The sequence below is a fragment of the Labrus mixtus genome, chromosome 12 (assembly GCF_963584025.1).
Source record: "Labrus mixtus chromosome 12, fLabMix1.1, whole genome shotgun sequence".
NCBI lineage: Eukaryota > Metazoa > Chordata > Actinopteri > Labriformes > Labridae > Labrus > Labrus mixtus.
In genome coordinates, this window is record NC_083623.1 from 958816 (window position 1) to 984071 (window position 25256).

At 46.0% G+C, this 25256-nt stretch overlaps 3 protein-coding genes and 1 long non-coding RNA gene across 4 annotated transcripts in view; 3 read left to right on the top strand and 1 right to left on the bottom strand.

Annotated features, from left to right (window-relative positions):
- Positions 1-1921, top strand: part of LOC132985470 (activator of 90 kDa heat shock protein ATPase homolog 1-like) — a 7539-nt gene extending 5618 nt beyond the window's left edge. Inside the window, exons 7-9 of the mRNA XM_061052873.1 lie at positions 202-303; positions 1130-1181; positions 1294-1921. Of these exons, the coding sequence (XP_060908856.1) occupies positions 202-303; positions 1130-1181; positions 1294-1451 (312 nt within the window). The 3' untranslated portion in view covers positions 1452-1921. The remainder of the gene's footprint in view (positions 1-201; positions 304-1129; positions 1182-1293) is intronic.
- brf1b (BRF1 RNA polymerase III transcription initiation factor subunit b) overlaps positions 1779-25256 on the bottom strand; it is a 26789-nt gene continuing 3311 nt past the window's right edge. The window contains exons 3-19 of the mRNA XM_061052798.1: positions 13731-13811; positions 13095-13268; positions 12954-12985; positions 12763-12835; positions 7234-7383; positions 7061-7154; positions 6786-6912; positions 6371-6410; positions 6116-6211; positions 5741-6043; positions 5600-5661; positions 4826-4907; positions 4688-4740; positions 4264-4541; positions 4122-4173; positions 3799-3964; positions 1779-2321 (exon numbers count right to left, since the gene is read on the bottom strand). Coding sequence (XP_060908781.1) covers positions 2290-2321; positions 3799-3964; positions 4122-4173; positions 4264-4541; positions 4688-4740; positions 4826-4907; positions 5600-5661; positions 5741-6043; positions 6116-6211; positions 6371-6410; positions 6786-6912; positions 7061-7154; positions 7234-7383; positions 12763-12835; positions 12954-12985; positions 13095-13268; positions 13731-13811 — 1895 coding nt within the window. The 3' untranslated portion in view covers positions 1779-2289. The remainder of the gene's footprint in view (positions 2322-3798; positions 3965-4121; positions 4174-4263; positions 4542-4687; positions 4741-4825; positions 4908-5599; positions 5662-5740; positions 6044-6115; positions 6212-6370; positions 6411-6785; positions 6913-7060; positions 7155-7233; positions 7384-12762; positions 12836-12953; positions 12986-13094; positions 13269-13730; positions 13812-25256) is intronic.
- LOC132985451 (BTB/POZ domain-containing protein 6-B-like) lies at positions 7636-11863 on the top strand. Its single transcript, XM_061052843.1, has 5 exons — positions 7636-7765; positions 9809-10058; positions 10207-10297; positions 10483-10601; positions 10673-11863. The coding sequence occupies exons 2-5, from the start codon at positions 9859-9861 to the stop codon at positions 11703-11705; spliced, it is 1443 nt and encodes a 480-aa protein (XP_060908826.1). The 5' UTR covers positions 7636-7765; positions 9809-9858; the 3' UTR covers positions 11706-11863.
- On the top strand, positions 24318-24971 carry LOC132985491 (uncharacterized). Its single transcript, XR_009675049.1, has 2 exons — positions 24318-24412; positions 24895-24971. It is a non-coding gene; the product is annotated as an uncharacterized LOC132985491 (long non-coding RNA).

Here is a 25256-nt window from a genome sequence, read left to right on the forward strand (position 1 = left end):
CAAACAGGAGAAGAAACCAGAATAGACAAGGATAATACCAGAACAAAACCATGAAAGGAACCAGAGATAGGACCAGTACATTACCAGTACAGACCAGGATAAAACCAGACTGGACTGGGTACAAAGCAGGACTGGGAAAGGCCAAACTCATACCAGCCAAAAGTCCTTTGATATGTCAGCTGACTGTTCCTGTCTCTGCAGTTTGTTCAGGTGTTTACGCGGTCAGCAGCGACAGTGGACGGGTGTCGTGGTGGGAGGTTCCAGCTGTTAGATGGGAGCGTCAGCGGAGAGTTCACACAGCTGGTGAGGTCACAGCTTCCCATCCAATAGAGTGCTGCAGGGATGACGAACCCAGAAGTTAGCATCGCACTGGTTCCACTCGACAAAAAGCCTATGGGGTTTTTTCTAGAGTGGATGCTCACTCAGGTCACCATGTGGTGGACTCTGAAGCTTCAGTGTTTATCCAGCTCTGCATGGGTCTGTAAACCTTTCTGTGTTCTAACCTCTCTCCATTTTTCAAAAGCATCTCCAATATTGATCCTAGTTTGAGCACGTTTCTGCTCGTGGAGCTTATTAGAAACATGCAGAGGCTTTTTAGGTCGGGTACAATCACTTCTATCTGAACCACTTCTCTTGCCCGCTTCCATCGCTGCAACACCTGTTGACCTGATAACTGCTCTCATATCTGGCAAACCGAGGGGCGTCCAAAACGGCCGTGTGGGGCGTGTCTTAAAACCGTCTACCTTCTCTGGTCCAAACAAATCCAGAGCATTCAGGAGCAGAATCTAAAGTTAGAAGGAGGACATACTGACTGCTGCATTGTTGTCAGAGAAGCCAGCACTTCAACATGTTTCCTTAATGATCAGATAGTAAGATACCTTTAACATCTCACTCTCTACACATCTCACTGATTGGACAGGTTGGACAGTTTAAGCTTGGGTTTACCACAGACCTTATTATAGGCATTTAAACTCAATCAAATATCCCATACACTTCGAGATGATGAAACTGGAAGTGCTAAAACTCTAATTCATTTCACAGGGTTCAGGACTCATTACTACAGCACTCTATTACTGTCTGATGAGCTGTCACATCGCCATGGTAACCAGACTTCTACTCATCCTTGCAGGTACCGGACCAGAGGATCGAGATGAGGTGGCGTTTCAGGACGTGGCCCAGCGGTACAGCTTCCTTCAATTACGAGTTCAAATGCAGGCTCTGTTTTTAGAGCCCTGTGTTGTGTTCAGGGACACTCCGAATTCTGAGTCTTGTTTGTTGTTGTCTGTTCATCAGAGCATTACGCCACCATCATCCTAGAGCTGGAGGACCAGGGAGACGAGACCGAGCTGAGGATGGAGTGTCGAGGGGTTCCTGCAGGGGAGGAGGACACCACCAGAGAGGGCTGGACCCGGTTCTACTTCCAGGCCATCAAACAGACGTTTGGATACTGAGACGGTGGATCTTTAAACCCTGGATAATGACTGACAGGCTGAGAGGCTGTAGAGCTCTGAACCCAGGAGCTCGACTGACAGGCTGACTTGAGCGTGAACTAGACCTGTGGAGTCATTCAAGGGGGAGTCCTGGGCCTCTGGTCTGGTTTTTAAAGAAGTACTCTGGTTTCTCTCAATCAGGATCACATCAGTTTAATCCTCATGAATCTCTTCTGAGGTTAGCTGAGCTTAGCATAAATACTTGAATGTGCTCGTGTGTTATGAAAGATTAGTTTACACCAGAACTTAAGACACAACAAAGACACAAGAAGCCGGACTACAGGAGGGTTGATGAAGAAACACTTTTACTTCAGTTACTTTTTTCTCTTTTGTTATGAGTTTATCATTATTTGTTGTACATTTCATCGTAAAAAACAAACAAACACAAAGTTACACAAAGTAAATAAAAACATGAACACTTGGTTTGCAAAGTTTTGTTTTCCAGAAGTTTTTCATCTTTTCTGTTCTGAAAGTTTCATTGACATTTTACAGGAATGTGAAATTTAAATTCTACAATCAAACACAACACAATGATAGAAAAATAAACAAAGAAGTAAAATCTACAACTTTTCTACTTTACAATATAAACAACACGGGAAGCTTAGTGTGATCAAATCCATACAAATATCAGCGATCAGTTTAACAAGTTAAAAACGGTTGGAAGAGAAGGATGTGAAAGCAGACTTCAGTTTCATCAAAGTTGACGGTGAGACTGATCGATCACTGATATTGGTTATTGATCATCCTTAGCGGAGCTGCCTCATTAACGGACGGAGAGTTCATCAGCTGGTCGTCAGGGTTAGAAGACTTCCTCCTCCTCACAGCCGTAATCTGAAACAATCAATCAATCAATGAGTCCAACAATTAACCAATCTACAAAGAAACAAGCAAACCAATGAACCAATCATGACCTTACTTATAGTTATATTATCTACAAAGACCCGACATTAATCCATCCTGAGCACTAAGCAACATTTAGCAAAGTTACAGTGACAAGGAAGAACTTCCTTTAAAACCACAACCAATCAACCAAATCCACCTGTAGACCAACCAAAACCACCTGTAGACCAACGAAAACCACCTGTAGACCAACCAAAACCACCTGTAGACCAACCAAAACCACCTGTAGAACAACCAAAACCACCTGTAGACCAACCAAAACCAACCAAAACCACCTGTAGACCATCCAAAACCACCTGTAGACCAACCAAAACCACCTGTAGACCACCCAAATCAACCTGTAGACCAACCAAAACCACAACCCACCAAAAACCACCTGTAGACCAACCAAAACCACCACCCACCCAAAACCACCTGTAGACCAACCAAAACCACCACCCATGCAAAACCACCTGTAGACTGTCATGGAAATATAATGTTTCTGATGTGCTAAAATAAGCTGTTTGTGACATTTACAAAAATACTGTACACACTTTGCCCCCGCATGTCTGGTTCTACAGAGGCCTCCTCCTAACCCATCAACCAAACAAACCACCCAACCCCCTCCCCCCAAAAAACCCCAACCACCTCACCACCCTACCAACCAAACAAACCAACCAACCCCCTCCCCCCAAAAAAAACTAACCACCTCACCACCCTACCAACCCATCAACCAAACAAACCAACCAGCCCCCTCCCCCCCAAAAAAACTAACCACCTCACCACCCTACCAACCCATCAACCAAACAAACCAACCAACCCCCTCCCCCCCAAAAAAACCAACCACCTCACCACCCTACCAACCCATCAACCAAACAAACCAACCAACCCCCTCCCCCCCAAAAAAACTAACCACCTCACCACCCTACCAACCCATCAACCAAACAAACCAACCAGCCCCCCCAAAAAACCCAACCACCTCAGCACCCTACCAACCCATCAACCAAACAAACCACCCAACCCCCTCCCCCCAAAAAACCCAACCACCTCAGCACCCTACCAACCTATCAACCAAACAAACCACTCAACCCCCTCCCCCCAAAAAAAAACAACCACCTCAGCACCCTACCAACCTATCAACCAAACAAACCACTCAACCCCCTCCCCCCCCAAAAAAACAACCACCTCACCACCCTACCAACCCATCAACCAAACAAACCACTCAACCCCCTCCCCCCCAGAAAAAACAACCACCTCACCACCCTACCAACCCACCAATGAACAAATCAAACACACAAACCAACAACCCAGCAAACCCATCAGTGCTCAAAGACGATGGAGTCAGGTTGGATTTGGGATGTGTTTAAAAAGTCTGTGTTAATAAAGTTATGTCAGACAACAGGAAGTGTCTCTGATGACCATCACTGACCTCCTACGAGCTGCAGAGCGGATACACACTCCTCCTCCACCTCCACCTCCTCCTCTTCTTCCCTCTCCTCCCTCGTGGTGATTGGGGTCTCTGTGATGGCGCTTGTTTCTGGTTCAGGGTCCGTTTCAGCTGTTGTTTCTGTTGTCACGGTAACCAGTGGTTCTTCCTGTGACACACAGTGAGTATAAAGAACGAGAGCATTAGTCCCTCTGTGTACCTGAACAGAGGAGGCGGGGTTTACCTTACAAACCCACCTGTACCTGCCTCTCAAATCGCTCACTGCTAATCCTGCATCAGAGCACAGAGCTCACCTGGTTGCTCACCTGGACAGCTGTTTTCTTCTTCTTTGGTGTAGAGGATATAAGGAGGCGGACCCTGAAATAGAATATAGACAATGAATCTGAGGAGTTATCTATAATGTTTATGGATTATAAAGAGTATAAATAGATTTCTAGATGATAGTACCTCTTCCCCATGATGCTAGCGTTAGCGGCGAGGTCTCTGTTAGCATCGCTGGCCTTCCTGCGGCGGCGGCGGTTGAGTCGTTTGCGTGTGTCGGGGGCTTCGCTGGGGGGTCTGCTAGGACTGCTGCCACCCCCACTTCCTGTCCCTCTGCTGTTGAGGTCTCTGAGAACGTCGTAGTTGATCTTACTGGAGATCTTTTTCTTCTCCAACATCCTCTCGATCGCCTCGCCCGCCGTCGTGGCTTCCGTCTGCTCTTTCTTCTTCTTGGACTTCTTGGGCTGCAAACAGACACGATTCAATCACAACTTTATTTACATCCAAATTCAGCTCAATCAAACTTTGATCTGAAGCATTGCTGGTACTGAGCCCAGGTCAGTCCCTGCACACCAGGATGGGAGACCCTGTTCATTACAGTCACACTCACCTTCTCTTTGTAGGTGCCCTGTTCCTTCTCCTTCTTTATCCGCTCCTCCTTCTCTGAAATCCATGAAAGTAAAATTGATTCAATGTTCTTAAAACACACAAAGTAAAGGTGATGATGATGATGATGAGTCTTCCTCACCTTTCTGCTCCTTCAGGTATTCTGCGTTCTGTTTCATCCACAGGTCTGTCTTCACCTGGACCTCCTTCTCGTTCAGGATGTACTACAAAGTAGAAATGGAACAAGAGGACGTTAACTTAAACATGAGGAGATAAAAGAGATCTGGGTAAAGAGGAGCACATCTGTTACAGCTGCTCCTACACAGGATGAGAAACACTTAGCATCAATTAGCTTCCTTTAGCTTTGGTTAGCCGCTTTAAGCATCGGATAGCTCTACTTAGCATCAATTAGCTTCCTTTAGCTTTGGTTAGCCGCTTTAAGCATCGGATAGCGCTACTTAGCATCAATTAGCTTCCTTTAGCTTTGGTTAGCCGCTTTAAGCATCGGATAGCTCTACTTAACATCAATTAGCTTCCTTTAGCTTTGGTTAGCCGCTTTAAGCATCGGATAGCTCTACTTAGCATCAATTAGCTTCATTTAGCTTTGGTTAGCCGCTTTAAGCATCAGATAGCGTTACTTAGCATAAATTAGCTTCTTTTAACTTTGGTTAGCCGCTTTATGCAGCAGATAGCGTTACTTAGCAATAGTTAGCTTCCTTTAGCTTTGGTTAGCCGCTTTAAGCATCATATAGCTCTACTTAGCATCAATTAGCTTCCTTTAACTTTGGTTAGCTTTGATGGTGGTCAGTAAACAGTTAAAAGGTCTAAAATCCTTTTCATCAAATAAAGATTTCTGCATTTGGACGTTTTCAGGACAGGACAGTTCCAAATAGTGGTGACTGATAGTTTTACTGACCTTATCTATCTCCAGATCATCGATACCATCCAGGTCCAGCTCTCCGCCCTCTGACTCCTCGTCTGTAAAAACACCAACAGCCTGTTTACCACCTGTCTGATGCAATGATGATGTAATGATGTCACAGAGGTCAGGTCATACCGTCAGGTTTGTCCTCTGTCTCTGACTCAAAGGTCTGTTGAAGGCCCAGGCTGGCAGCAGTCGGTAGCTTTCCCAGGATGGCGGCCAGAGGGGCGGCCTGACGGTGAGGTTCAGCTCCCTCCTTGTCCAGCCCCAACTCCTGTTCACTAACGTTAGCCTTGTTGCCCGGCCCCTCCTCTTCCTGCATCACCTGACACAGGAAGTCCTGAGTCAGGTGTTGGGCAGCAGCTTGGAGCTCGTCCTCCTCGACCTCAGGGTCCTCGGGCTCAGAGATTGTGGACAAAACTTCTGTGTCCTCTGGATCTGAAATCCAGGAATGATGTCATTAAAACAGTCCTGTTGTTCAGACTCAACTGAATCAGGATCAGTACTGACCGATTTCTTTGGCGTAGGCGGCGTAAATTCCTCTCAGTTTGGGTCGACTCTTCTCAAGCTCGGTCTCAATCTCGTCTTTGTAGCAGCTGATCTCTCCTGACAAAAGAGACAGCTGATTTGAGTCCATCATTTAAAAAAACAAGTGTGCCCCTCTCATGCCCTCTGGAGTATCAATTTAGAACCCTCTGAAGTGTCCTTAATGATGTGTAGAACCCTCTGAAGTGTTCTAAAGTGAGGAGTTGGGTTTGAACTGACCTTCAACGTCGTCCAGCTTCCTTGCCAGCTCCTGTTCAAGCTGCAGAAGAACAGGACAGTAGAGAATGTTTGTTTACTGCAACATGTGTACCAGCCAATCAGACACAAAGGGATCTACAAGCTGCAGCCAATGAGAGATACAGTGATCTATCTGCAATAGCCAATCAGAGATATAGTGATCTATTAGCTGCAGCCAATCAGAGATATAGTGATCTATCTGCAACAGCCAATCAGAGATATAGTGATCTATCTGCTGCAGCCAATCAGAGATATAGTGATCTATCTGCAACAGCCAATCAGAGATATAGTGATCTATCTGCAACAGCCAATCAGAGATATAGTGATCTATCTGCTGCAGCCAATCAGCGATATAGTGATCTATCAGCAACAGCCAATCAGAGACAACATGATCTACCTGCTGCATCTTGGCTTTGTGCTGTGCTGCGATGAAGGAAGGCGGATCACATTCCTGTTCCAGGTCGACCCTCATGAACTCATCGATGGTCAGCTGACTGGTGGGCGTGTCTTCAAACTCTGTTAATCTGCAGGGAGAGAGAAAGGATGCTATGTTACCCTCTATTGTTTGTTGTGATCTACTGTTGTTTATTGTGATCTACTGTTGTTTATTGTTATCTACTGTTGTTGTGATCTACTGTTGTTTATCGAGATCTTCTGTTTTAATATTCTGACCTCTTCCTCAGCGTGGTCTGACACACTTTGACCACACTGATCACGTCCTTCACCGTGCGACGGAACTTGTGCATCCGAGCAGCTACCAGGAGAGCTGAGAAGGAGGAGAAAGGACGGTAAATATGTGACTGTTGATGTTTGTTGTTGCCTTGGTAACAGCAGCCATGTTGTACCTGCTCCACAGAGTCCGGAGGGTCGGCGTCCCGTGTGCATCCAGTCCCTCTTCATCCTCTGAAGGAGCCGAAGAGCAGTCATGGAAACCTCGTGAGTCTTCACCCCAAACTCCAACATATGAGCAAACCGAGGGATGTACAAGCAGGGGTCTGAGGAGGAGGACGAGGAGGAGAGGAGGAGGGGGAGGAGGGGAGAGAGGAGGAGGTGGAGGAGGGAGAAGAGGAGGGGGAGGGCGAGAGAGGAGGTGAAGGATGGAGGAACAGAGTAGTTGAGCCAGACTTTATTGTTAAACTGTGTTTTAAAGTGTGTGTCTGTGTGTGTAGTTGAATTAAAAACATGTATGTGTGTGTGTCTCATGTTTTCATGTTCTGGGGTTTTCCCGCGATTTGTCGCCCTCTGGTGGGGCCGCGCTCTAAGGGCGGATGAAGAAGCAGTGGGATTTAAAATGGCGCCTGGAGAAATAAACAGAGGCTGGTATCGAGCTGAATTCACCGTAAACGGCAGGAAACACGACCGCGGGGAGTGTGACAGGTAAACCCACCCACACAAACACATTTTCTCCGGTAATGACTTCTAACGGTCCTGGTTCGATTCGTTTACAAAGCGCGCTGCGTGACCATCGAAACAGACACGACGTTAACGACCATGGCGGCTCAGCCTGTGGAAACAGACCCGGCGTCCGTTTATCAAACCATCTGAATGATTATTAATGACCCGTATGTGACCCACACAACCTCAGGTAGAGAACCTGTAGACCACACCACCAGGGGCTGGATTGTTTTTATGTGGTCTCTGTTAATCCTCCTGCAACGCTAATGTAAATATCTGCAGGAATATCCACTAAATACAGTATCCGACTTATTGTAAAAATACACAATAAATACATTAATAAATACCCACTAAATACAGTATCCCACTTATTGTAAAAATACACAATAAATACATTAATAAATACCCACTAAATACAGTATCCCACTTATTGTAAAAATACACAATAAATACATTAATAAATACCCACTAAATACAGTATCCCACATACTGTAAATATACACAATAAATACATTAATAAATACCCAATACTAGAGCCACTTCATACTGTATACGTATCCTGTAAAAAGTCACAATAAATACTGTAACATCACACTTAATCACTATTTTCAAAATGAAGTAAATTAAATGTTTAGATGTTTGTTTTTACTTCTGAAGACATTTTTTAGTTGATATTAAACAAAGTTTGGAAAGTTGGGGGAATCATTGCCTCCATGACATCATCACAGATGGACATTGATTTAGCTTAGCCACATTATGATCCTATTATGTTTAAGTGATGTTAGCTTAGCCACATTATGATCCTCTGATGTTTAAGTGATGTTAGCTTAGCATAGCCACATTATGATCCTCTGATGTTTAAGTGATGTTAGCTTAGCCACATTATGATCCTCTGATGTTTAAGTGATGTTAGCTTAGCATAGCCACATTATGAGCCTCTGATGTTTAAGTGATGTTAGCTTAGCCACATTATGATCCTCTGATGTTTAGGTGATGTTAGCTTAGCATAGCCACATTATGATCATCTGATGTTTAAGTGATGTTAGCTTAGCTTAGCCACTTTATGATCCTCTGATGTTTAAGTGATGTTAGCTTAGCATAGCCACATTGTGATCATCTGATGTTTAAGTGATGTTAGCTTAGCTTAGCCACATTATGATCATCTGATGTTTAAGTGATGTTAGCTTAGCCACATTATGATCCTCTGATGTTTAAGTGATGTTAGCTTAGCCACATTATGATCCTCTGATGTTTAAGTGATGTTAGCTTAGCCACATTATGATCCACTGATGTTTAAGTGATGTTAGCTTAGCCACATTATGATCCTCTGATGTTTAAGTGATGTTAGCTTAGCCACATTATGATCCTATTATGTTTAAGTGATGTTAGCTTAGCCACATTATGATCCTCTGATGTTTAAGTGATGTTAGTTTAGCATAGCCACATTATGATCATCTGATGTTTAAGTGATGTTAGCTTAGCATGGCCACATTATGATCATCTGATGTTTAAGTGATGTTAGCTTAGCATAGCCACATTATGATCATCTGATGTTTAAGTGATGTTAGTTTAGCATAGCCACATTATGATCATCTGATGTTTAAGTGATGTTAGCTTAGCATAGCCACATTATGATCATCTGATGTTTAAGTGATGTTAGTTTAGCATAGCCACATTATGATCATCTGATGTTTAAGTGATGTTAGCTTAGCTTAGCCACATTATGATCATCTGATGTTTAAGTGATGTTAGCTTAGCATAGCCACATTATGATCATCTGATGTTTAAGTGATGTTAGCTTAGCATAGCCACATTATGATCATCTGATGTTTAAGTGATGTTAGCTTAGCATAGCCACATTATGATCATCTGATGTTTAAGTGATGTTAGTTTAGCATAGCCACATTATGATCACAGATGTGATCTTATTTCAGCCCTGCTGTTGACCATGTGATGTTGAAACAGGAGTTTCAGGTTCGGGTCCTTTAATCTGAACACCTGTGGATTATAATCTGTCTCTGACAGGAAGTCATCATGCTGTGAGGTCGTGACCTCGCCTGCTCTGTGACCGGGAGATGGCTGCCGAACTCTTCCCCACCAGCCTCCCTCAAGGTAACGAGGTGGAGGTGAAGAAGACTTTGATACAGACGAGCCAATCAGAGCCGCTGGGTGGTTACCATGTCGACTCGGAAGGAGACGAAATTCAAGCGAACGTCCTCGCAGAGGGAGAGGAGAAAGAGGGCAGACAGGAAACACAGCCCACGCTCAGGGAGAGGTCAGTGATTGGACAGCAGCCCAGTGGTGCTCTGCTCTGATTGGACAGCAGCTCAGTGATTAATGATAGGTTTAATTTGGTGGAAGTTTATATCCATGTCTCTGTTGTTGTTTGTGTTTTATCATTGATGTTGATTTTTTTTTTACAGAAACGCTCTGATGTTCAACAACGAGCACATGGCTGATGTTCATTTCATCGTCGGACCTCCAGGAGAAACCCAGAGAGTCCCTGCTCATAAGGTACACTGTAAATCTGGAATCACAGACTACAAGTGTCCGCACCCCAAAAACCCTGGAAACGCCAAAAATAATTCTGATTTATAATGTTGTACAGAAGTTACTTAAGGAGAACAGTCCTGACATCTGATTGGTCTAGACCTCAGCCTGATTCCGGCCTCTGATTGGTCCCTGTGTCTGTGTTGCAGTACGTCCTGGCGGTGGGCAGCTCTGTCTTTGGAGCCATGTTTTATGGGGATTTGGCTGAGGGTCAATCTGAGATCCAGATCCCTGACGTGGAGCCGGCTGCTTTCCTCATCCTGTTAAAGTGAGTAAGAGCTCCACGATATTCAGAACCAGAACCGTCTCACATGTGCTGACTCTGCTCGTCTGTTTCAGGTACATGTACAGCGATGAGATCCAGATGGAGGCGGACACGGTGCTCGCCACGCTCTATGCCGCTAAGAAGTACATCGTTCCCGCTCTGGCGAAGGCCTGCGTGTCATTCCTAGAGACGAGTCTGGAGGCGAGGAACGCCTGTGTGCTGCTGTCTCAGAGCCGGCTGTTCGAGGAGCCGGACTTGACGCAGCGCTGCTGGGAGGTGATCGACGCCCAGGCCAACCTCGCTCTGCGGTCCGAGGGTTTCTGTGAGATCGACCGGCCCACGCTGGAGATCATCCTGCAGAGAGACTCGCTCAACATCCGAGAAGTCGCCATCTTTCAGGCCATGCTCAGCTGGGCGTCTGCTGAGTGTCGGCGTCAGGGTCTGGCGGTGACCCCAAGGAACCAGCGGGTGGTTCTGGGTAAGGCTCTGTACCTGGTCCGGATCCCCTCCATGACGCTGCAGGAGTTTGCAGACGGGGCGGCGCAATCGGACGTCCTGACGCTGGAGGAGACTCGTGATGTCTTCCTGTGGTTCACCGCCTCCAACAAACCAACACTGGAGTTCCCTCTGGGGAAGCGGACCGGCCTGTTGCCGCAGAGGTGTCACCGCTTCCAGTCCTCCGCCTACCGGAGCAACCAGTGGCGTTACAGGGGGCGCTGCGACAGCATCCAGTTCGCAGTGGACCGACGGATCTTTCTGGCCGGACTGGGACTGTACGGGTCCAGTGGCGGGAAGGCTGAGTACAGCGTGACCATCGAGCTGAAGAGGCAGGGAACGGTCCTCGCCCAGAATCTCACAAAGTTCCTGTCAGACGGGTCCAGCAGCACCTTCTCCGTGTGGTTCGAACATCCGGTCCAGGTGGAGCAGGACACCTTTTACACGGTCAGCGCCGTCCTGGACGGGAACGAGCTGAGTTACTTTGGTCAGGAGGGGATGACCGAGGTGCAGTGTGGGAAAGTGACCTTCCAGTTCCAGTGTTCCTCGGACAGTACCAACGGGACCGGGGTGCAGGGGGGGCAGATCCCTGAGGTGGTCTTTTACTGCTGAACCAGAACCAGGACTCTGACCAATCAAAAAACAAACAACCAACGAGCTCTGATGGGACTGCTGCCCTGAACTCAAATCTGATTGGCTGTTGTAGAAGAGCTGGAAGCTGATTTGTTTCTGTGTTTGAACATTAAAGTTGAAGTGACGGACAGTGAAAACGTGTTGCTGCTTCTTTAGTATAAAAATAATAAAATGTTTTCAGTTGTAGTTTCCTACAGCTGCCACTAGGTGTTACTAAGGAACAGGACTTAACGATGACTTCCGGTATTGAAAAATGAAGCCCAGCGGAAAACTGCAATTCATTGAGTGTCCACTAGAGTCTGTCTCCTGCAGTGAGTGAGTCCCCATAGAGCCCCATGTTAAAATGTCCAACTTTACAGCTGCAGTTCCTCCAGTGTCCACTAGAGTCTGTCTCCTGCAGTGAGTGAGTCCCCATAGAGCCCCATGTTAAAATGTCCAACTTTACAGCTGCAGTTCCTCCAGTGTCCACTAGGGTCTGTCTCCTGCAGTGAGTCAGTCCTCATAGAGCTCCATGTTAAAATGTCCAACTTTACAGCTGCAGTTCCTCCAGTGTCCACTAGAGTCTGTCTCCTGCAGTGAGTCAGTCCCCATAGAGCTCCATGTTAAAATGTCTAACTTTACAGCTGCAGTTCCTCCAGTGTCCACTAGAGTCTCTTTACAGCCTGGTACAAAATGCTCAATCTCTTTGCCAGCTTCTAAGCCATCGATGGGAGTTACTGAGACTACGTCCTTATTATATACAGTCTGAAGGTATTAAAACCTTTAAGATGACTGTGGCTCACGGGAAATAAAGTTCCATAAATGCACATTTTGAGTCCTTCAGATAAACTCTTTAAAAACAAAAAGGTAATTCATGTTCAGTGAGATTTTCGATTGTCATATGATCACCTCAGAGCGGACAACAGATGTTCACTCTGTTTATTATGAGGACTGTGAATGTTTGTTTCCATGGTTACGTATCACACGGGTAAACTTATCTGAAAACACAGTTTAAATAAAGTTAAAAAGAGTGAAAATATAAATTTTAAGTTCTCACCGATTGCTGGAGCGTTGATGCAAAGTTCACGAGCCAACAGAAGAAACGTTTTACCCAGAATGTAAACGTTCACCTGAAAACAGGAAGTACAGTTACAGACACCACCACTGACAGACTGATGACTGACAAACAAACTACACACACACAAACAGATGGACTACAGCTGTCTGTAGGCCTGAGGTCAGTTGTACCTGCAGCAGGTCACTCAGGTCCAGTAACATGTCTGAAACATGCTGATTAAGGAGGTCAAAGGTCACAGAGTCGTCTAAAATTTAAGGTACAGTCACACACAGCATCTCAGTGTTTCAACATGTTGCTGGTTGCCAGGATACGTGGAGTCCCCTCAGTGCGACACACCAGGTACAGGCAGGCGGCGATGACGTGCTCCGTCTTGCGTCCCCTGGTCAGGTGCTTACTGACGACCATCTTGAAGAAGTTGAAGGCGGTGTCCAAACAGTGCTGGTTCAGCTGCAGCTGACTGCCCAGCTGCTGGATCTGACGCTTACCTGAGACACACAAAGGGTTAATCATACCTGACACTTACCTGAGACACACAAAGGGTTAATCATACCTGACACTTACCTGAGACACACAAAGGGTTAATCATACCTGACACTTACCTGAGACTTACCTGAGACACACAAAGGGTTAATCATACCTGACACTTACCTGAGACACACAAAGGGTTAATCATACCTGAAAATATCACTTTGGCAATGGCTGCTGGTGGCAATGAGTCAGCATGTTTTAAAGTTTGTCTCCACAGAGTTTAGGAAACATATGTCTGTAAGTACGACTGTGCTGGTTGAGTATGTTATATAGCTATGCTAATTCTGTTAGCCAGTAAATGGCAAATTCCAGTATGTGTTAGCATCAAGCTAACTCAGATGTACATCTTGGTCCATCTGTATACACCAGCCGACACTGTAACATGAGTATAGCTGAGACAGACAGATAGATGTACTCACCACCCTGCAGAGTCTGAGCTCTGGACTCCTTTCCAACACTCGTGTGAAAACCAGAACCAAGAAGAGGAGCTTTAACTGGACCTGCACACACACACACACACACACACACACACACACACACACACACACACACACACACACACACACACACACACACACACACACACACACACACACACACACACACACACACACACACACACACACACACACACACACACTATTAGTAAGTATTATAAACATTGATTGATTGTTGTGAGGTGTCATCTACTGTGTATTTATTTATTGTTTTAAATATGTATTTGTTGTACATATTAAGCGTCTGTAGTGGTTACATGGAGCTCTTCGGACCTGCTGCTGTAATCACACTCAATCACAATCAGCTGTTACTGCCTCCTCTGTTACCATGACAACCAGGTGATTAGCTCACCTGGTTGTAGATGGGTTCTTCTTCCACAGAGAGAGGACAGAGAGAGGTTCAACATGAAAACTGCTGCTCTCGTCATAGGGTGAGTCATCTTATCTCACCTGGACAAGTACTCAACAGGTAACACACAGCTCACCTGGACAGGTTACACACAGCTCACCTGGACAGGTTACGCACAGCTCACCTGAACAGGTAACCTACAGCTCACCTGAACAGGTGACGCACAGCTCACCTGAACAGGTAACCTACAGCTCACCTGAACAGGTAACGCACAGCTCACCTGAATAGGTAACGCACAGCTCACCTGAACAGGTAACGCACAGCTCACCTGAACAGGTTACACACAGCTCACCTGAACAGTTTACACACAGCTCACCTGAACAGGTTACACACAGCTCACCTGAACAGGTAAAAATGTAATCTGTGTTCTGCTGCAGACTGCTGTTAATCTGCTGTGACGTCACAAAAGGAACACCTGGAGATCACCTGGAAGGTAAACTGCTTTCTGATCACGTTTGTTTTAATGTCTTTGAGTGTCATCTGACGGTTTCAGAGACTAAACTGAGAATGTGATGTGTGCCACCTGGTGACCTTTGACCTGACCCGTTAGGTTGTTTATGTTGTCAGGTTCTGCAGAGTCTGTGGTTCAGTCAGAGTGTCGGGATCGTTACCTGTGGATCCACGTCACGTCCACACAGACGCCACGCTTCGAGGCTGTTGGTCAGTTCTTCTAGTACACACCTGAAGCCTACAACACATTGTCTACCTGATCACCTGATCACCTGTTTACCTGTCTACCTGCTCACCTGTCTACCTGCTTAACGAATAGATGAAAATGGTGTCCACTCCATCAGCGAGCAGCTGGCCTCACTCTGTGGTTACACTATCAGCAGTTTCAAGAAAGACGGCGCCACCGTCTTCAGAGCCTCGTACTTCTCCTGCTTCACCCACAACCAGGTAGCCCCTCCCCTCCCCCCACTCTAACCAAGTAGCTCCTCCCCTATTTCTACCTCTAGCCAGGTAGCTCCTCCCTTCTCCCCCCACCTCTAACCAAGTAGCTCCTCCCCTATTTCTATCTCTAGCCAGGTAGCTCCTCCCTTCTCCCCCACCTCTAGCCAGGTAGCTCCTCCCCTATTTCACCTCTAGCCAGGTAGCTCCTCCCCCAGTTTTACCTTCAGCGGGGAAGATCCACCCCTGTTCAACCTCAAGTCAAGTAGCTCCTCCTCACTTTAACACTTAGCCAGGTAGCCCCTCCCCTCTTTGCCCTCCAGCCAGGTAGCCCCTCCCCTCTTTGCCCTCCAGCCAGGTAGCTCCTCCCCTCTTTAACCTCCAGCCAGGTACAGCCACATGTGTACATGAACTTGATCCAACAGGTATCACTTCCTGGTTGGGGGTCGGGGACAGCGAAGCTCTGACGATATATTCTGTGTTTTCAGAACGACGAGGTGTTCACCTTCACACTGAACGTGATAGTGAGGGATGCTGCGGGCAGGTGGATCAGCACACCTGTGTCTGCAGTCTGTTCCTCTGGGATGTGGGCTCACAGAGAGATCACCTGTGAGGAGGACTACATGGAGGTCAGCAGCTTGTACACCATGTGACCTGATGCATTGTTTCAGTCACCTGTGTGGGACTTAAAGGCTGTTTGATGATGTCGAGCAGGTAAACGTGAACAGAGACTCGTCATGTGGAGGACTGCGGGGAGACGGTGGACATGTGTGGCAGATGGCGCTCTCTCAGGTAAAATCCCAACAAACACAATGCTAAATATAATCTTCATGATGATCTGGGTTTAGTCTGAGGGATTCACTTTCTTGCATGTTTAGACTTCAGAAGACCCATCTAGGTAGGCAGGGTCTCCTGGTTGCTTTGCTGGTTTCCATGGCGACCGAGGACTTCAGCTTGTGTTAGCATCTTCCTGCAGTAACTTCTAGAAACTCACTTTATTGTAAACAAAGTGGACTCAAGTTGTCATTTTCACAATTCTACAATTCTCTTATCAGACTCTTTTATCCAAAGCGACGTACATCAGAGAGTAAGAACAACACAAGCAAGGATCTAGAAAAAAGGGAACAATGTCAGTAAGAGCAAACGATCAGCTTTGAGTCTGATTGGACACACAGGTGCTGACAGGAAGTGACCAGAGGCAAAGCACAACATTGAGGGCAGTTCTTGAGAGCTGTAATCAGTATAGAAACCATCTTATAAGTCGTCGTTATCAAACAAAAACCATCGTCATTACCATCATCATCATCAATAATATGGAGACCATCATCATTAAGTTAGTAGGTATTCATGAAAGAGCTGGCTCTTTAGCTTTTTCTTAAAGGTGCAGAGGGACTCTGCAGATCACATGGAGTTTGGAAGTTCATTCCACCACCGGGGGGCGACAGAGGAGAAGAGTCTAGTCAGAGACTTAGGACCCTGTTGTGAAGGTCGGATCAGACGCCTTTCATTGGCAGAGCGTGGTGGGGGGGGAGAGTGTAGACCTGCAGAAGTCGCTGTCTAAAAGCTGTTTTTGATGTTGTCAGGCTCAGAGGACCGCTAGTTCAGTCTGGCAGCTAATGGTCCTGATGAGTGATGGACAGGTGTCCTCCATGTCCATCAGTGAAGCCCAGAGGCGGGGTTTCAGCCTGACCACCACTGCCCAGAGGATAGTGCTTCGTTCTCAGTACAAACAGCCACACTGCGAGCTGACGACGGTGAGTAACCACATGGCAGGACAGAGAGCATGCCCTCATGGACTTTAACATCCATGATGCATTCACTGACATCTCGTCAAACCGTCCGCCACAGTGCTTGGGCTTCAAGGAGATGAAATGAACATCATCTGTGTTACTCATGTCCTTCATTGTTTCCATGGTGATTCTTTACACATGCTGACTGGTTCTCCAGAGTACTGTAAGTGTGGAAAATGATATTTATGAACCCGTACAGATTCTGTCTATGTTGGATCTCAAACATGATGTTTCTGATTTTCAGGAGTCTAAATGACACGGTGAGAGTCAATGACTTGTTTTTATGTTTCCCGTTAGATGGACGGCGTCGCTGTTGAGGTGGTGCGGGTCTCTGTGTTCAGTAAGCAGAAGCTGACCATGGTGATGGTTGATGTGTCCATGGCCTGCACGCTGAGTAAGTCCACCATCAAACACACCTGAACAGGAAGCTAGTCTCTGTGAGCTGCTTTACTGTTACTGACGGTCAGCTTGTTGATCCTCCCTCAGATTCAGGTTCTTTTGATGGCAGCCAGCTGCTGTGGGAGGTCCCCCTGGTCATGGCTCCTCTGGTCGGAGAGGGAGTGGGCTTGGAAAGTAGGAGCCTTGGTTTGGGGGTGGAGGGGCTGCTGCTGGATAACCCCAATGCAAACGCTGGAGGATTCAGCCTGGTCCAACAAGGATCTGTGGTACAGATCAGGGCTCCTTTTGGGGCGGAGGGGGGCTACAGAAAGGTAAAGTCAGCCCCCACTCAGGATCTGTTTTATGTGCTGGCAGCGTCCACAACCTCAAAGCCAGAGCACTTCTTATCGACACTTATTGAAGCAAAGTGATCCTGCAGCACAACAGTGGAAAGTGATCGTGTCCTAGCATTAGCAGCAGACTGTTAGCAAACTGTACAAGGAAAAGGATGAGTTGATATCAGAAGTCCTGCTCCTTCTTGATTTAGTTTGGTTGATAAGGGAGAAGTGACACCGACGAGCACAGTGGGGTTCCTAACTTAAACAATTTTCAACTGAGAGAGAGATACGACTCTAATCAACTGAAGAGGAGGGGTTTTTGCCCTTTGTCCTGAAAACGTTATGATACATTGGTTTGTCCAAAAAACACGGGTGCTTGGGTCGCCGGTGGCATGGCGGTACGAGCGTGTGTGTGGAGGCTGTGGTCCTCTAGGCAGATGGCCCAGGTTCAGGTCTGACCGGTGGCTCGTGTTATTCCCCCCTACCAGATTTCTGACTCTGTCCTGTCTCTTAAAAATACCAAAAATTAACCTTAAAAAGAAAGAAACGGGCGCTGCCAGCACGATACAAAAGCAACAGAATCACAGATTGCTGTCAACATGGTAGACAGCGAGTTTGTTGTCTCTGCAGGGCTTGGTGTTGAACAACATGTACAAGGAGACGTATGTGATCTCTCTGCTGTACGAGCACGTCTTCTCTCTGCTGTTTGAAGACGGCAGCAGCATCAACACTAAACACAGGACGTTCAGAGTGCTCAACACACCGCTGATCTGCCGCCCACCCTTCAGCCTCGACCGTGAGTATTTGTTCTCACTCCAGAAAAGTCCTCAGTCTGCATCTGTTGGTGCTATATGACCATCTGAGACAGACCATCAGAATGACGGGCTGGATTTTTCACCAACATACCGAACACAGACAGAGATCATGTTGGGAATGTTAAAGGCTTAATCTGCGATTTTTCACTTAAATGTAATAGAAATCAGTATCGAGTCCTATCTTCAGTTTGTTTACATCGCCAGGACGGCCGGCTGACTCCTCCCCTCGTGTATAAAAGTTGTTTAATTGAGGGACTAGAGAAAAGAAGAATAACATACTGTACTCACTGCTTAACTGTGTTTCTAGATCACACTCATTTCAGGTAAATTTACATGCATTGTGAAGATATGAGCATAATAAAGATCGCTAGCATTAGCATGCTAACACAACAATGCAGCGCGAGTTGTTTTGGTTTCATGCTGGTGCTCAAGGGCGACATCTGCTGGATCAAAAAAATCACATATAAAGACTTTAAACAATTTCAGGAAAACAATTCTCTAGGGCTGTCCCTTTTTTATACAAGTAAAATATATTTGGGTTTTCAATGGGAAGGCATCATATTGGTTAAATATCCAAATCTCTCCTGAACCACAAGATAAATCAATGACTCGGTAGATAAAGTTGAAGGTTTTGTTTTTCCATGATTTAATCACCCGTTGGTGTCTTTATCCTGTCTTCTGTTTCTTCCTGTAGAGACTTTGAATGATGACAAGTTGTTCAGGGTCTACCTGGGAAACATTCCTGCTGATGCCACATTACAGGAAGTCCTGATCAACGGAGAGCAGCTTCTGTCTCAGAGCGCTGAACAAGGCTACATGATCAGCTCTGTTGTCCATGCTAACGGCAGCCATGCCTACCACCTCCAGCTGCTCTTCGAACACCCAGTCGTCCAAGTGATGGTGAGACCCTGTCGTCTGTTTGTTTACTGTTAGGTATGTCAGGATCTGATATGAAGATGCAGGATCAGGATGGACAACCTTTCAAGTTTAACTTCCTGAGCAGAGTCTAAATGTAGCGAGAGGATCTTGTTTTGTGCGTAGACCGAGACCAGCGGACTGAAAATTTGTAAAGATGGATAAATTATAAGTTTTAGCTTTTTTTTTACCATAATTCAGCTCGTTACATTCTTCGTGTATTTGGTCAGCAGTTTAGCCTGGTTGTGGGTCTAGTTGACCCCCCCTCCTCTCTAGAGTAGATGCTCACTCAGGTCACCATGTGGTGGACTCTGAAGCTTCAGTGTTTATCCAGCTCTGCATGGGTCTGTAAACCTTTCTGTGTTCTAACCTCTCTCCATTTTTCAAAAGCATCTCCAATATTGATCCTAGTTTGAGCACGTTTCTGCTCGTGGAGCTTATTAGAAACATGCAGAGGCTTTTTAGGTCGGGTACAATCACTTCTATCTGAACCACTTCTCTTGCCCGCTTCCATCGCTGCAACACCTGTTGGTTTGACCTGATAACTGCTCTCATATCTGACAAACCGAGGGGCGTCCAAAACGGCCCTGTGGGGGAGTTGCCTTAAAACCGTCTACCTTCTCTGGTCCAAACAAATCCAGAGCATTCAGGAGCAGAATCTAAAGTTAGAAGGAGGACATACTGACTGCTGCATTGTTGTCAGAGAAGCCAGCACTTCAACATGTTTCCTTAATGTCTGATCATATAGTAAGATATCTTTATCGTCTCACTCTCTACACATCTCACTGGTTGGAGCTTTAACTGTGCAGCATGAGCACCATATTTTCATTTGCCCTCTGTAGAAATGATGTTGGCTGACCATCGTTGTTGTCTGAAGCTCTATCTCTGGCCTCCTGTCTGTTTTTTCACACAGTACCTGGGTCAAGGTGTGGTGCAGTACTCTGCAGATATAAACTTCACTCTGACCATCATGCCCCAGGGAGACTCGTTCTACCACCACACGTTCCTCACAGCACAAGTTACCAACACATGTGAGAACATTTCTTCCTTCCTTCTCTTCAATGATGATTTCTCCTTCGAGGACAAACGTTGAGTTAAACACATTCACACGGCTTCTTATGTTCTCCTTCAGTCCCTCCAGAGATTACAGCGCAGTGTTCAGACGGAGGAATCACCTTCAGTGTGGTCAGACCGCTGCGAGCTGAGAGTCTGTGGGAGGTGGGTGTTGACCAAGAGCCTCTGACATCAGAGCTGGCAGCTCAAAGAGGGTACAGACTTTACAGCGAGAGTCCCCACAAGACCACGTTGGAAGTCCCCCTGTTCTCCATCGGCTACACCTACGAGGTACGAGTACCTGGATGTGTCACAGGGCTGCAGAAAGGCAACAGCTTTCCTACTTCTAATTTCACAGTGAATTATTGAAAGCTGCCCAACCTACAGCGAGCTGAGAATGACATCAAGAGGTGGTGGTGTAAGACTTTAATCTGGTAACTAAATACAAGTATCCAGGGACTGACTGGGATCTGATCCTGTCTTATTACAGATAAACTTTTCATTTCTAATATAAACGGTGATTGCTGCCCTCCAGAATATTGTATATTTGAGTAACCCTTGATATAAATCTCAGTTAAAAAGCTAAACTGATCAACGAGTAAAGAATCTGAGAGAAGCATTCCTACCATCCTAATCCATACCACCTTCATGTTTCTTTGCAGGAAATCAACCTGTCCAACTTTTATGGAACCTTTGGGCTTCTTCTAAGAGACTCCAAAACTTTGGAGGTCCAGACATCCACGTCCAAACACTGCCTCTTTAAAACACAGGACATGATCGGTAACTGTCACTCTACTCTTAAAGTTCAGTTTTCCTGCTAATCGTACCCGACCTGACTTCAGTTAAAGTTTCTTTATCAGTCCTGAATAATCCAACATGCTAAGCTTCAGGACCGAACTCTGGATGACTTCGATGTTGAGCCTTAACATGGTTTCTTTGTGGTGTCAGTCTGTTCGTCAGATGGGACCATGACAGTGGTGACCACTCCAACCGCCACCTGGCCTACAGTACAGCCTGAAAGAACCACTCTTCTGGATCCCACCTGTAGACCCAAAGAGATGGACAGGTCCAGAGTCCTGTTTGAGTTCAATGTTAACTCGTGTGGGACCAGAGTCATGGTACAACTCAAACAGTGAAAAACAGCAGACCAGTCACTTTGTCATAATCAGTTTGGATGCTAATAAAACAGTGTTTGCCTTCATGGCTTCTTCCCACCTCTGGACCCTGGTTGACATCTCCGTACACTCGTAGAAAGTCTTGTTTAAAGATGTGTTATTAGCTGTTTAAACAGTTAAAGTTGGCACCAGAATTACTAGTTGGTTAAACTAATTAATTATATTTTTCTAAAGGCTGGCCAATGTCTAGACTGTAATGCAGCCTACTGCCACTAGTCAGGGCTGTAGCTACAGTTATTGGGTATTCTCTCCTGGCTCTGCTGCCAGGATGTAATCCAGCACAGTGGATGGTTAGCATCTCAAAGTGTGTAGATCTAGAAAAGGACTGATGGCTTTGAAATTAGTTGATAGGAATATCCCTATAACAGCCAATCAACGGTCTGGAAATGTTGTTCATATAAAAGCAGAGTTTACCACAGGGCTGTGTAGTTGTTCAGTTTAGTAACTCAGGATGTTCCAAGCTTGATTCAAAAGGAAACTGGACTTGATTGATGGTTTTGTAGATGTTTTCATCCGGTCACCTTCGACCAGGTCCAGTTTCCTTTAGAGTCCCTCTTTGAATGACCTGGATGACAGAGAACCTTGTGACAGCTGAGGATGTTTTTACAGGCCGGGGACTCGTACATGGTTTATGAGAATGAAGTCATCCATGACAGACAGATGATTGCTGATGGACCTAACTTCATCTCCAGAGAATCTCAGTTTAAGTAAGAACTCATCTGACCTGAAAGAGCCACATTCTGAAGAACCTCTCATGTTAATAAATAACTGATTCTAACTCAACAGGTTGACCGTGAGGTGCTTCTATCCACTCAGCCAAGTCAACAGACTGTCTGTGGACAGGATCTTCACATCAGACACTCCAGGATTTGGTTCAGTCAAAGTCTTCCAGAGCCTTAAAGGTCCCAGTCTGAGTCATTACTCATCAATTAAATCCAGTTTGGTTTGATTCACATTATCATAATTCCTTTTGTTTCCAGAAGACTCAGAAAATAAACTTCTGGCAAAAGACTGTTTGCTTCAGGCTTCTGGAAACAAGGCCAACACCCCAACAGACCAGGTCCACCAAACTCCTGAGGCAGGAAGTGACCCGCCCCACTATGGTATAAGACCTAAACCAGGTCCCAGTCATTTCATTACAGTACCTGGAGGCCAAAGCAAGCTGCTCTACTCCCCCCAAAACCTCCAAAACTTTCCAAACCTCAACCTCCTCCTTCCTCATGAAGGCCCAACCATCAGTACTCAGGAAGTCCCCCTGCAGGTCTCATTTCCTGCTAGCAGTCTCATGTCCCAGACTGAGGAAGAACCTGTGTTCAGATCACCAACTGAAGACCAACTCAGCAACTTTCCTCCCAGGTATAAAAATTTACCAGACCACAGTGTCCAGCAGTCAAACCTCGACACACACAGATTTAGCTCAGGACAAGATCCACAGAACAATCCAGGACTATCTGAGGACAACCTAGCCTTAGGTTCCACTTCCTCCAGCAGGGTCCCGGGTTCTCTTGATGTTGGACAGGTAGAAGCTAACTGGGGACGCACTGAGCAGAGTTCAGGTGAGGCGGTGTGGCCCTCCCGCCCCACATGGGACCAGCCCAATCAACAAGGTTTGATCCAGAACAATCAAGACCTGCAGAGTCCTCCTGGAATGCAAGAACTGACCCAATATAATGTGGCCAATCTGGATTCAGGTCTTTCCGGCTACTCAAGTGGTGGGCAGGAAATGGCAAAACCTGAAGAGGTACCAGGAAACCAGCCTCAAAGCGAGTATGAGCCTTCTCTAGGCACTCAGCTCCACAACATTGGCAGCAGTAAAGTCCTCCTGCCCAGCAGAAACAGGAAATATATCCAGTCTAACACGAAGCCCAGTACGTCCCAAAACCCCATCCCTGCCAGGGGGAGGTGTGTGAACACTGCAGCATCGTCTCTTTCAACCAGTCAGCCCAACCAAAACCCAGAAAGGCCCGGTTCCTTGGAAAGAAGGAACACTGAGAGCAGTCAGTCTGGAGTGCAGAAAATTAGAGTCAAACCTCTGAGCAAATTAGTCTCCTCTGGACATAAACTCAACCAGAAACCTGTAATCCAGCAAGTACCCAATACCTCAATGTATGCCACTGGTCTGACTGCGGAGAGAAGTGATGGGAACAACCAGACGTCCCAACATCCTCCTGAACTCGCAGGTTCAGACATGAGGATGGAACGTGTGCAGAACCCAACACTGACGCACCACGATGTCCAAGGTCAGCCGGATCAATCTGCGGTGATCGACTCTAACGATTGGTCCCAAAACAAGCGAGATCTGGTCCATCAAGTGACCACCCAGCAAGGACCCCAGCAGACGGTCATTCAACCAACAGGTACTTCCTGTTTTGCTTGTTGACCCAGGTGAAGATGGTGATGTTTTTGGCCTAGCATATCACACAGAGCTAGCTTAGCAGTTAGCCATAACGTCTGTTTTAAGATAATTACTTTGTTCTGTTTGTTTTTTTTAAACTCCTCCTCACTGTCAGGAGAGTCTCACATCCGAGTCAGACTGTTTTCTGGCCTTCAGGAAAGATTCCCAAACGACCAGAAGCCCAAACAGCAGAACCTTCAGTACCCCAGCATGCAGTCTGAAACCGGAGGAGGAACCAGTCGGCCCTCCTTCCCCGGCGTATCTGCTCAACACATTTCAAACAGTCCTGAAAACCAACCAAACAATCCCACCAGGAGCTCGGAGAGGAGACCTGCTGCAGGGGGAGCCGGGGTTACTGGTTCCGGATCACATCAGAAGATCCACACCAGTTCTGACTGCAGCCGGCACAGCCAGTACGGATCCAGTGTTCACAACGGCATCATGAGAGGTAACCAGAACACATTCAAACACTGGACTGAACATGGTCTGTTAGAAATCACTGAGAATCTGTTGTAAAAAAAACAAAACATAAAAACAACCCACAATAGAAGTTCTTACTTCAGGTTGAAGTGATTTATCTTTAATCACACAACCAGAATCAGAATCTGGGTTTATTGCCAAGTACATTTACACATACAAGGAATTTGACTTGGAGTATTGGTGCTAAACAATTAACAAGGAAATAAAGCAGAACTAGAAACAACTTAAATAATAAAGAATAAGAAGATATTACAATATATAAAATAGAATTTAAAAATGTAAAAAACCATATAATGTTTGCGTTTGAAATGGTTAACTGTGATATGCAGTGTAATGACATGTTGTTCAAAGTGAATGTTAGGAGTGCCAGACTCTGAGCTGGTTTGTTTCAGAAGCTGAGACTGTTTTTGTTGTTGTTGTTCGGATGTGAACGTGTGTCTATCCTCTCAGGTAAACAGATCAGCTGATGAAGAACAGGAACCTCCGTCTGCAGAGTCTGATTTAATAAAGCTTCTGTTTGTATAAGACCTGTTTCTGTTTCATGAGGTGTGTGTGTCTGTGGGAACCTTTGGGTACTTTAAATACAGAGTTCACATCATGGGAGCCTGAAGTTCAGTCAGAACATGATCAGAGTATCATTGAGACATTCTGTATGAGGTTTGGTTAAAGATAAACTGTCCCTGCAGAACACCCAACGACCGAACATGGTACCCAGAGGTTAACTGGTCCAGTCTGAGGAGGACCCACCACCACAGCCAACAGAAATCGTGACCCAAATTATTCAACCACTCAGATTCAGTCAGTGACGAATA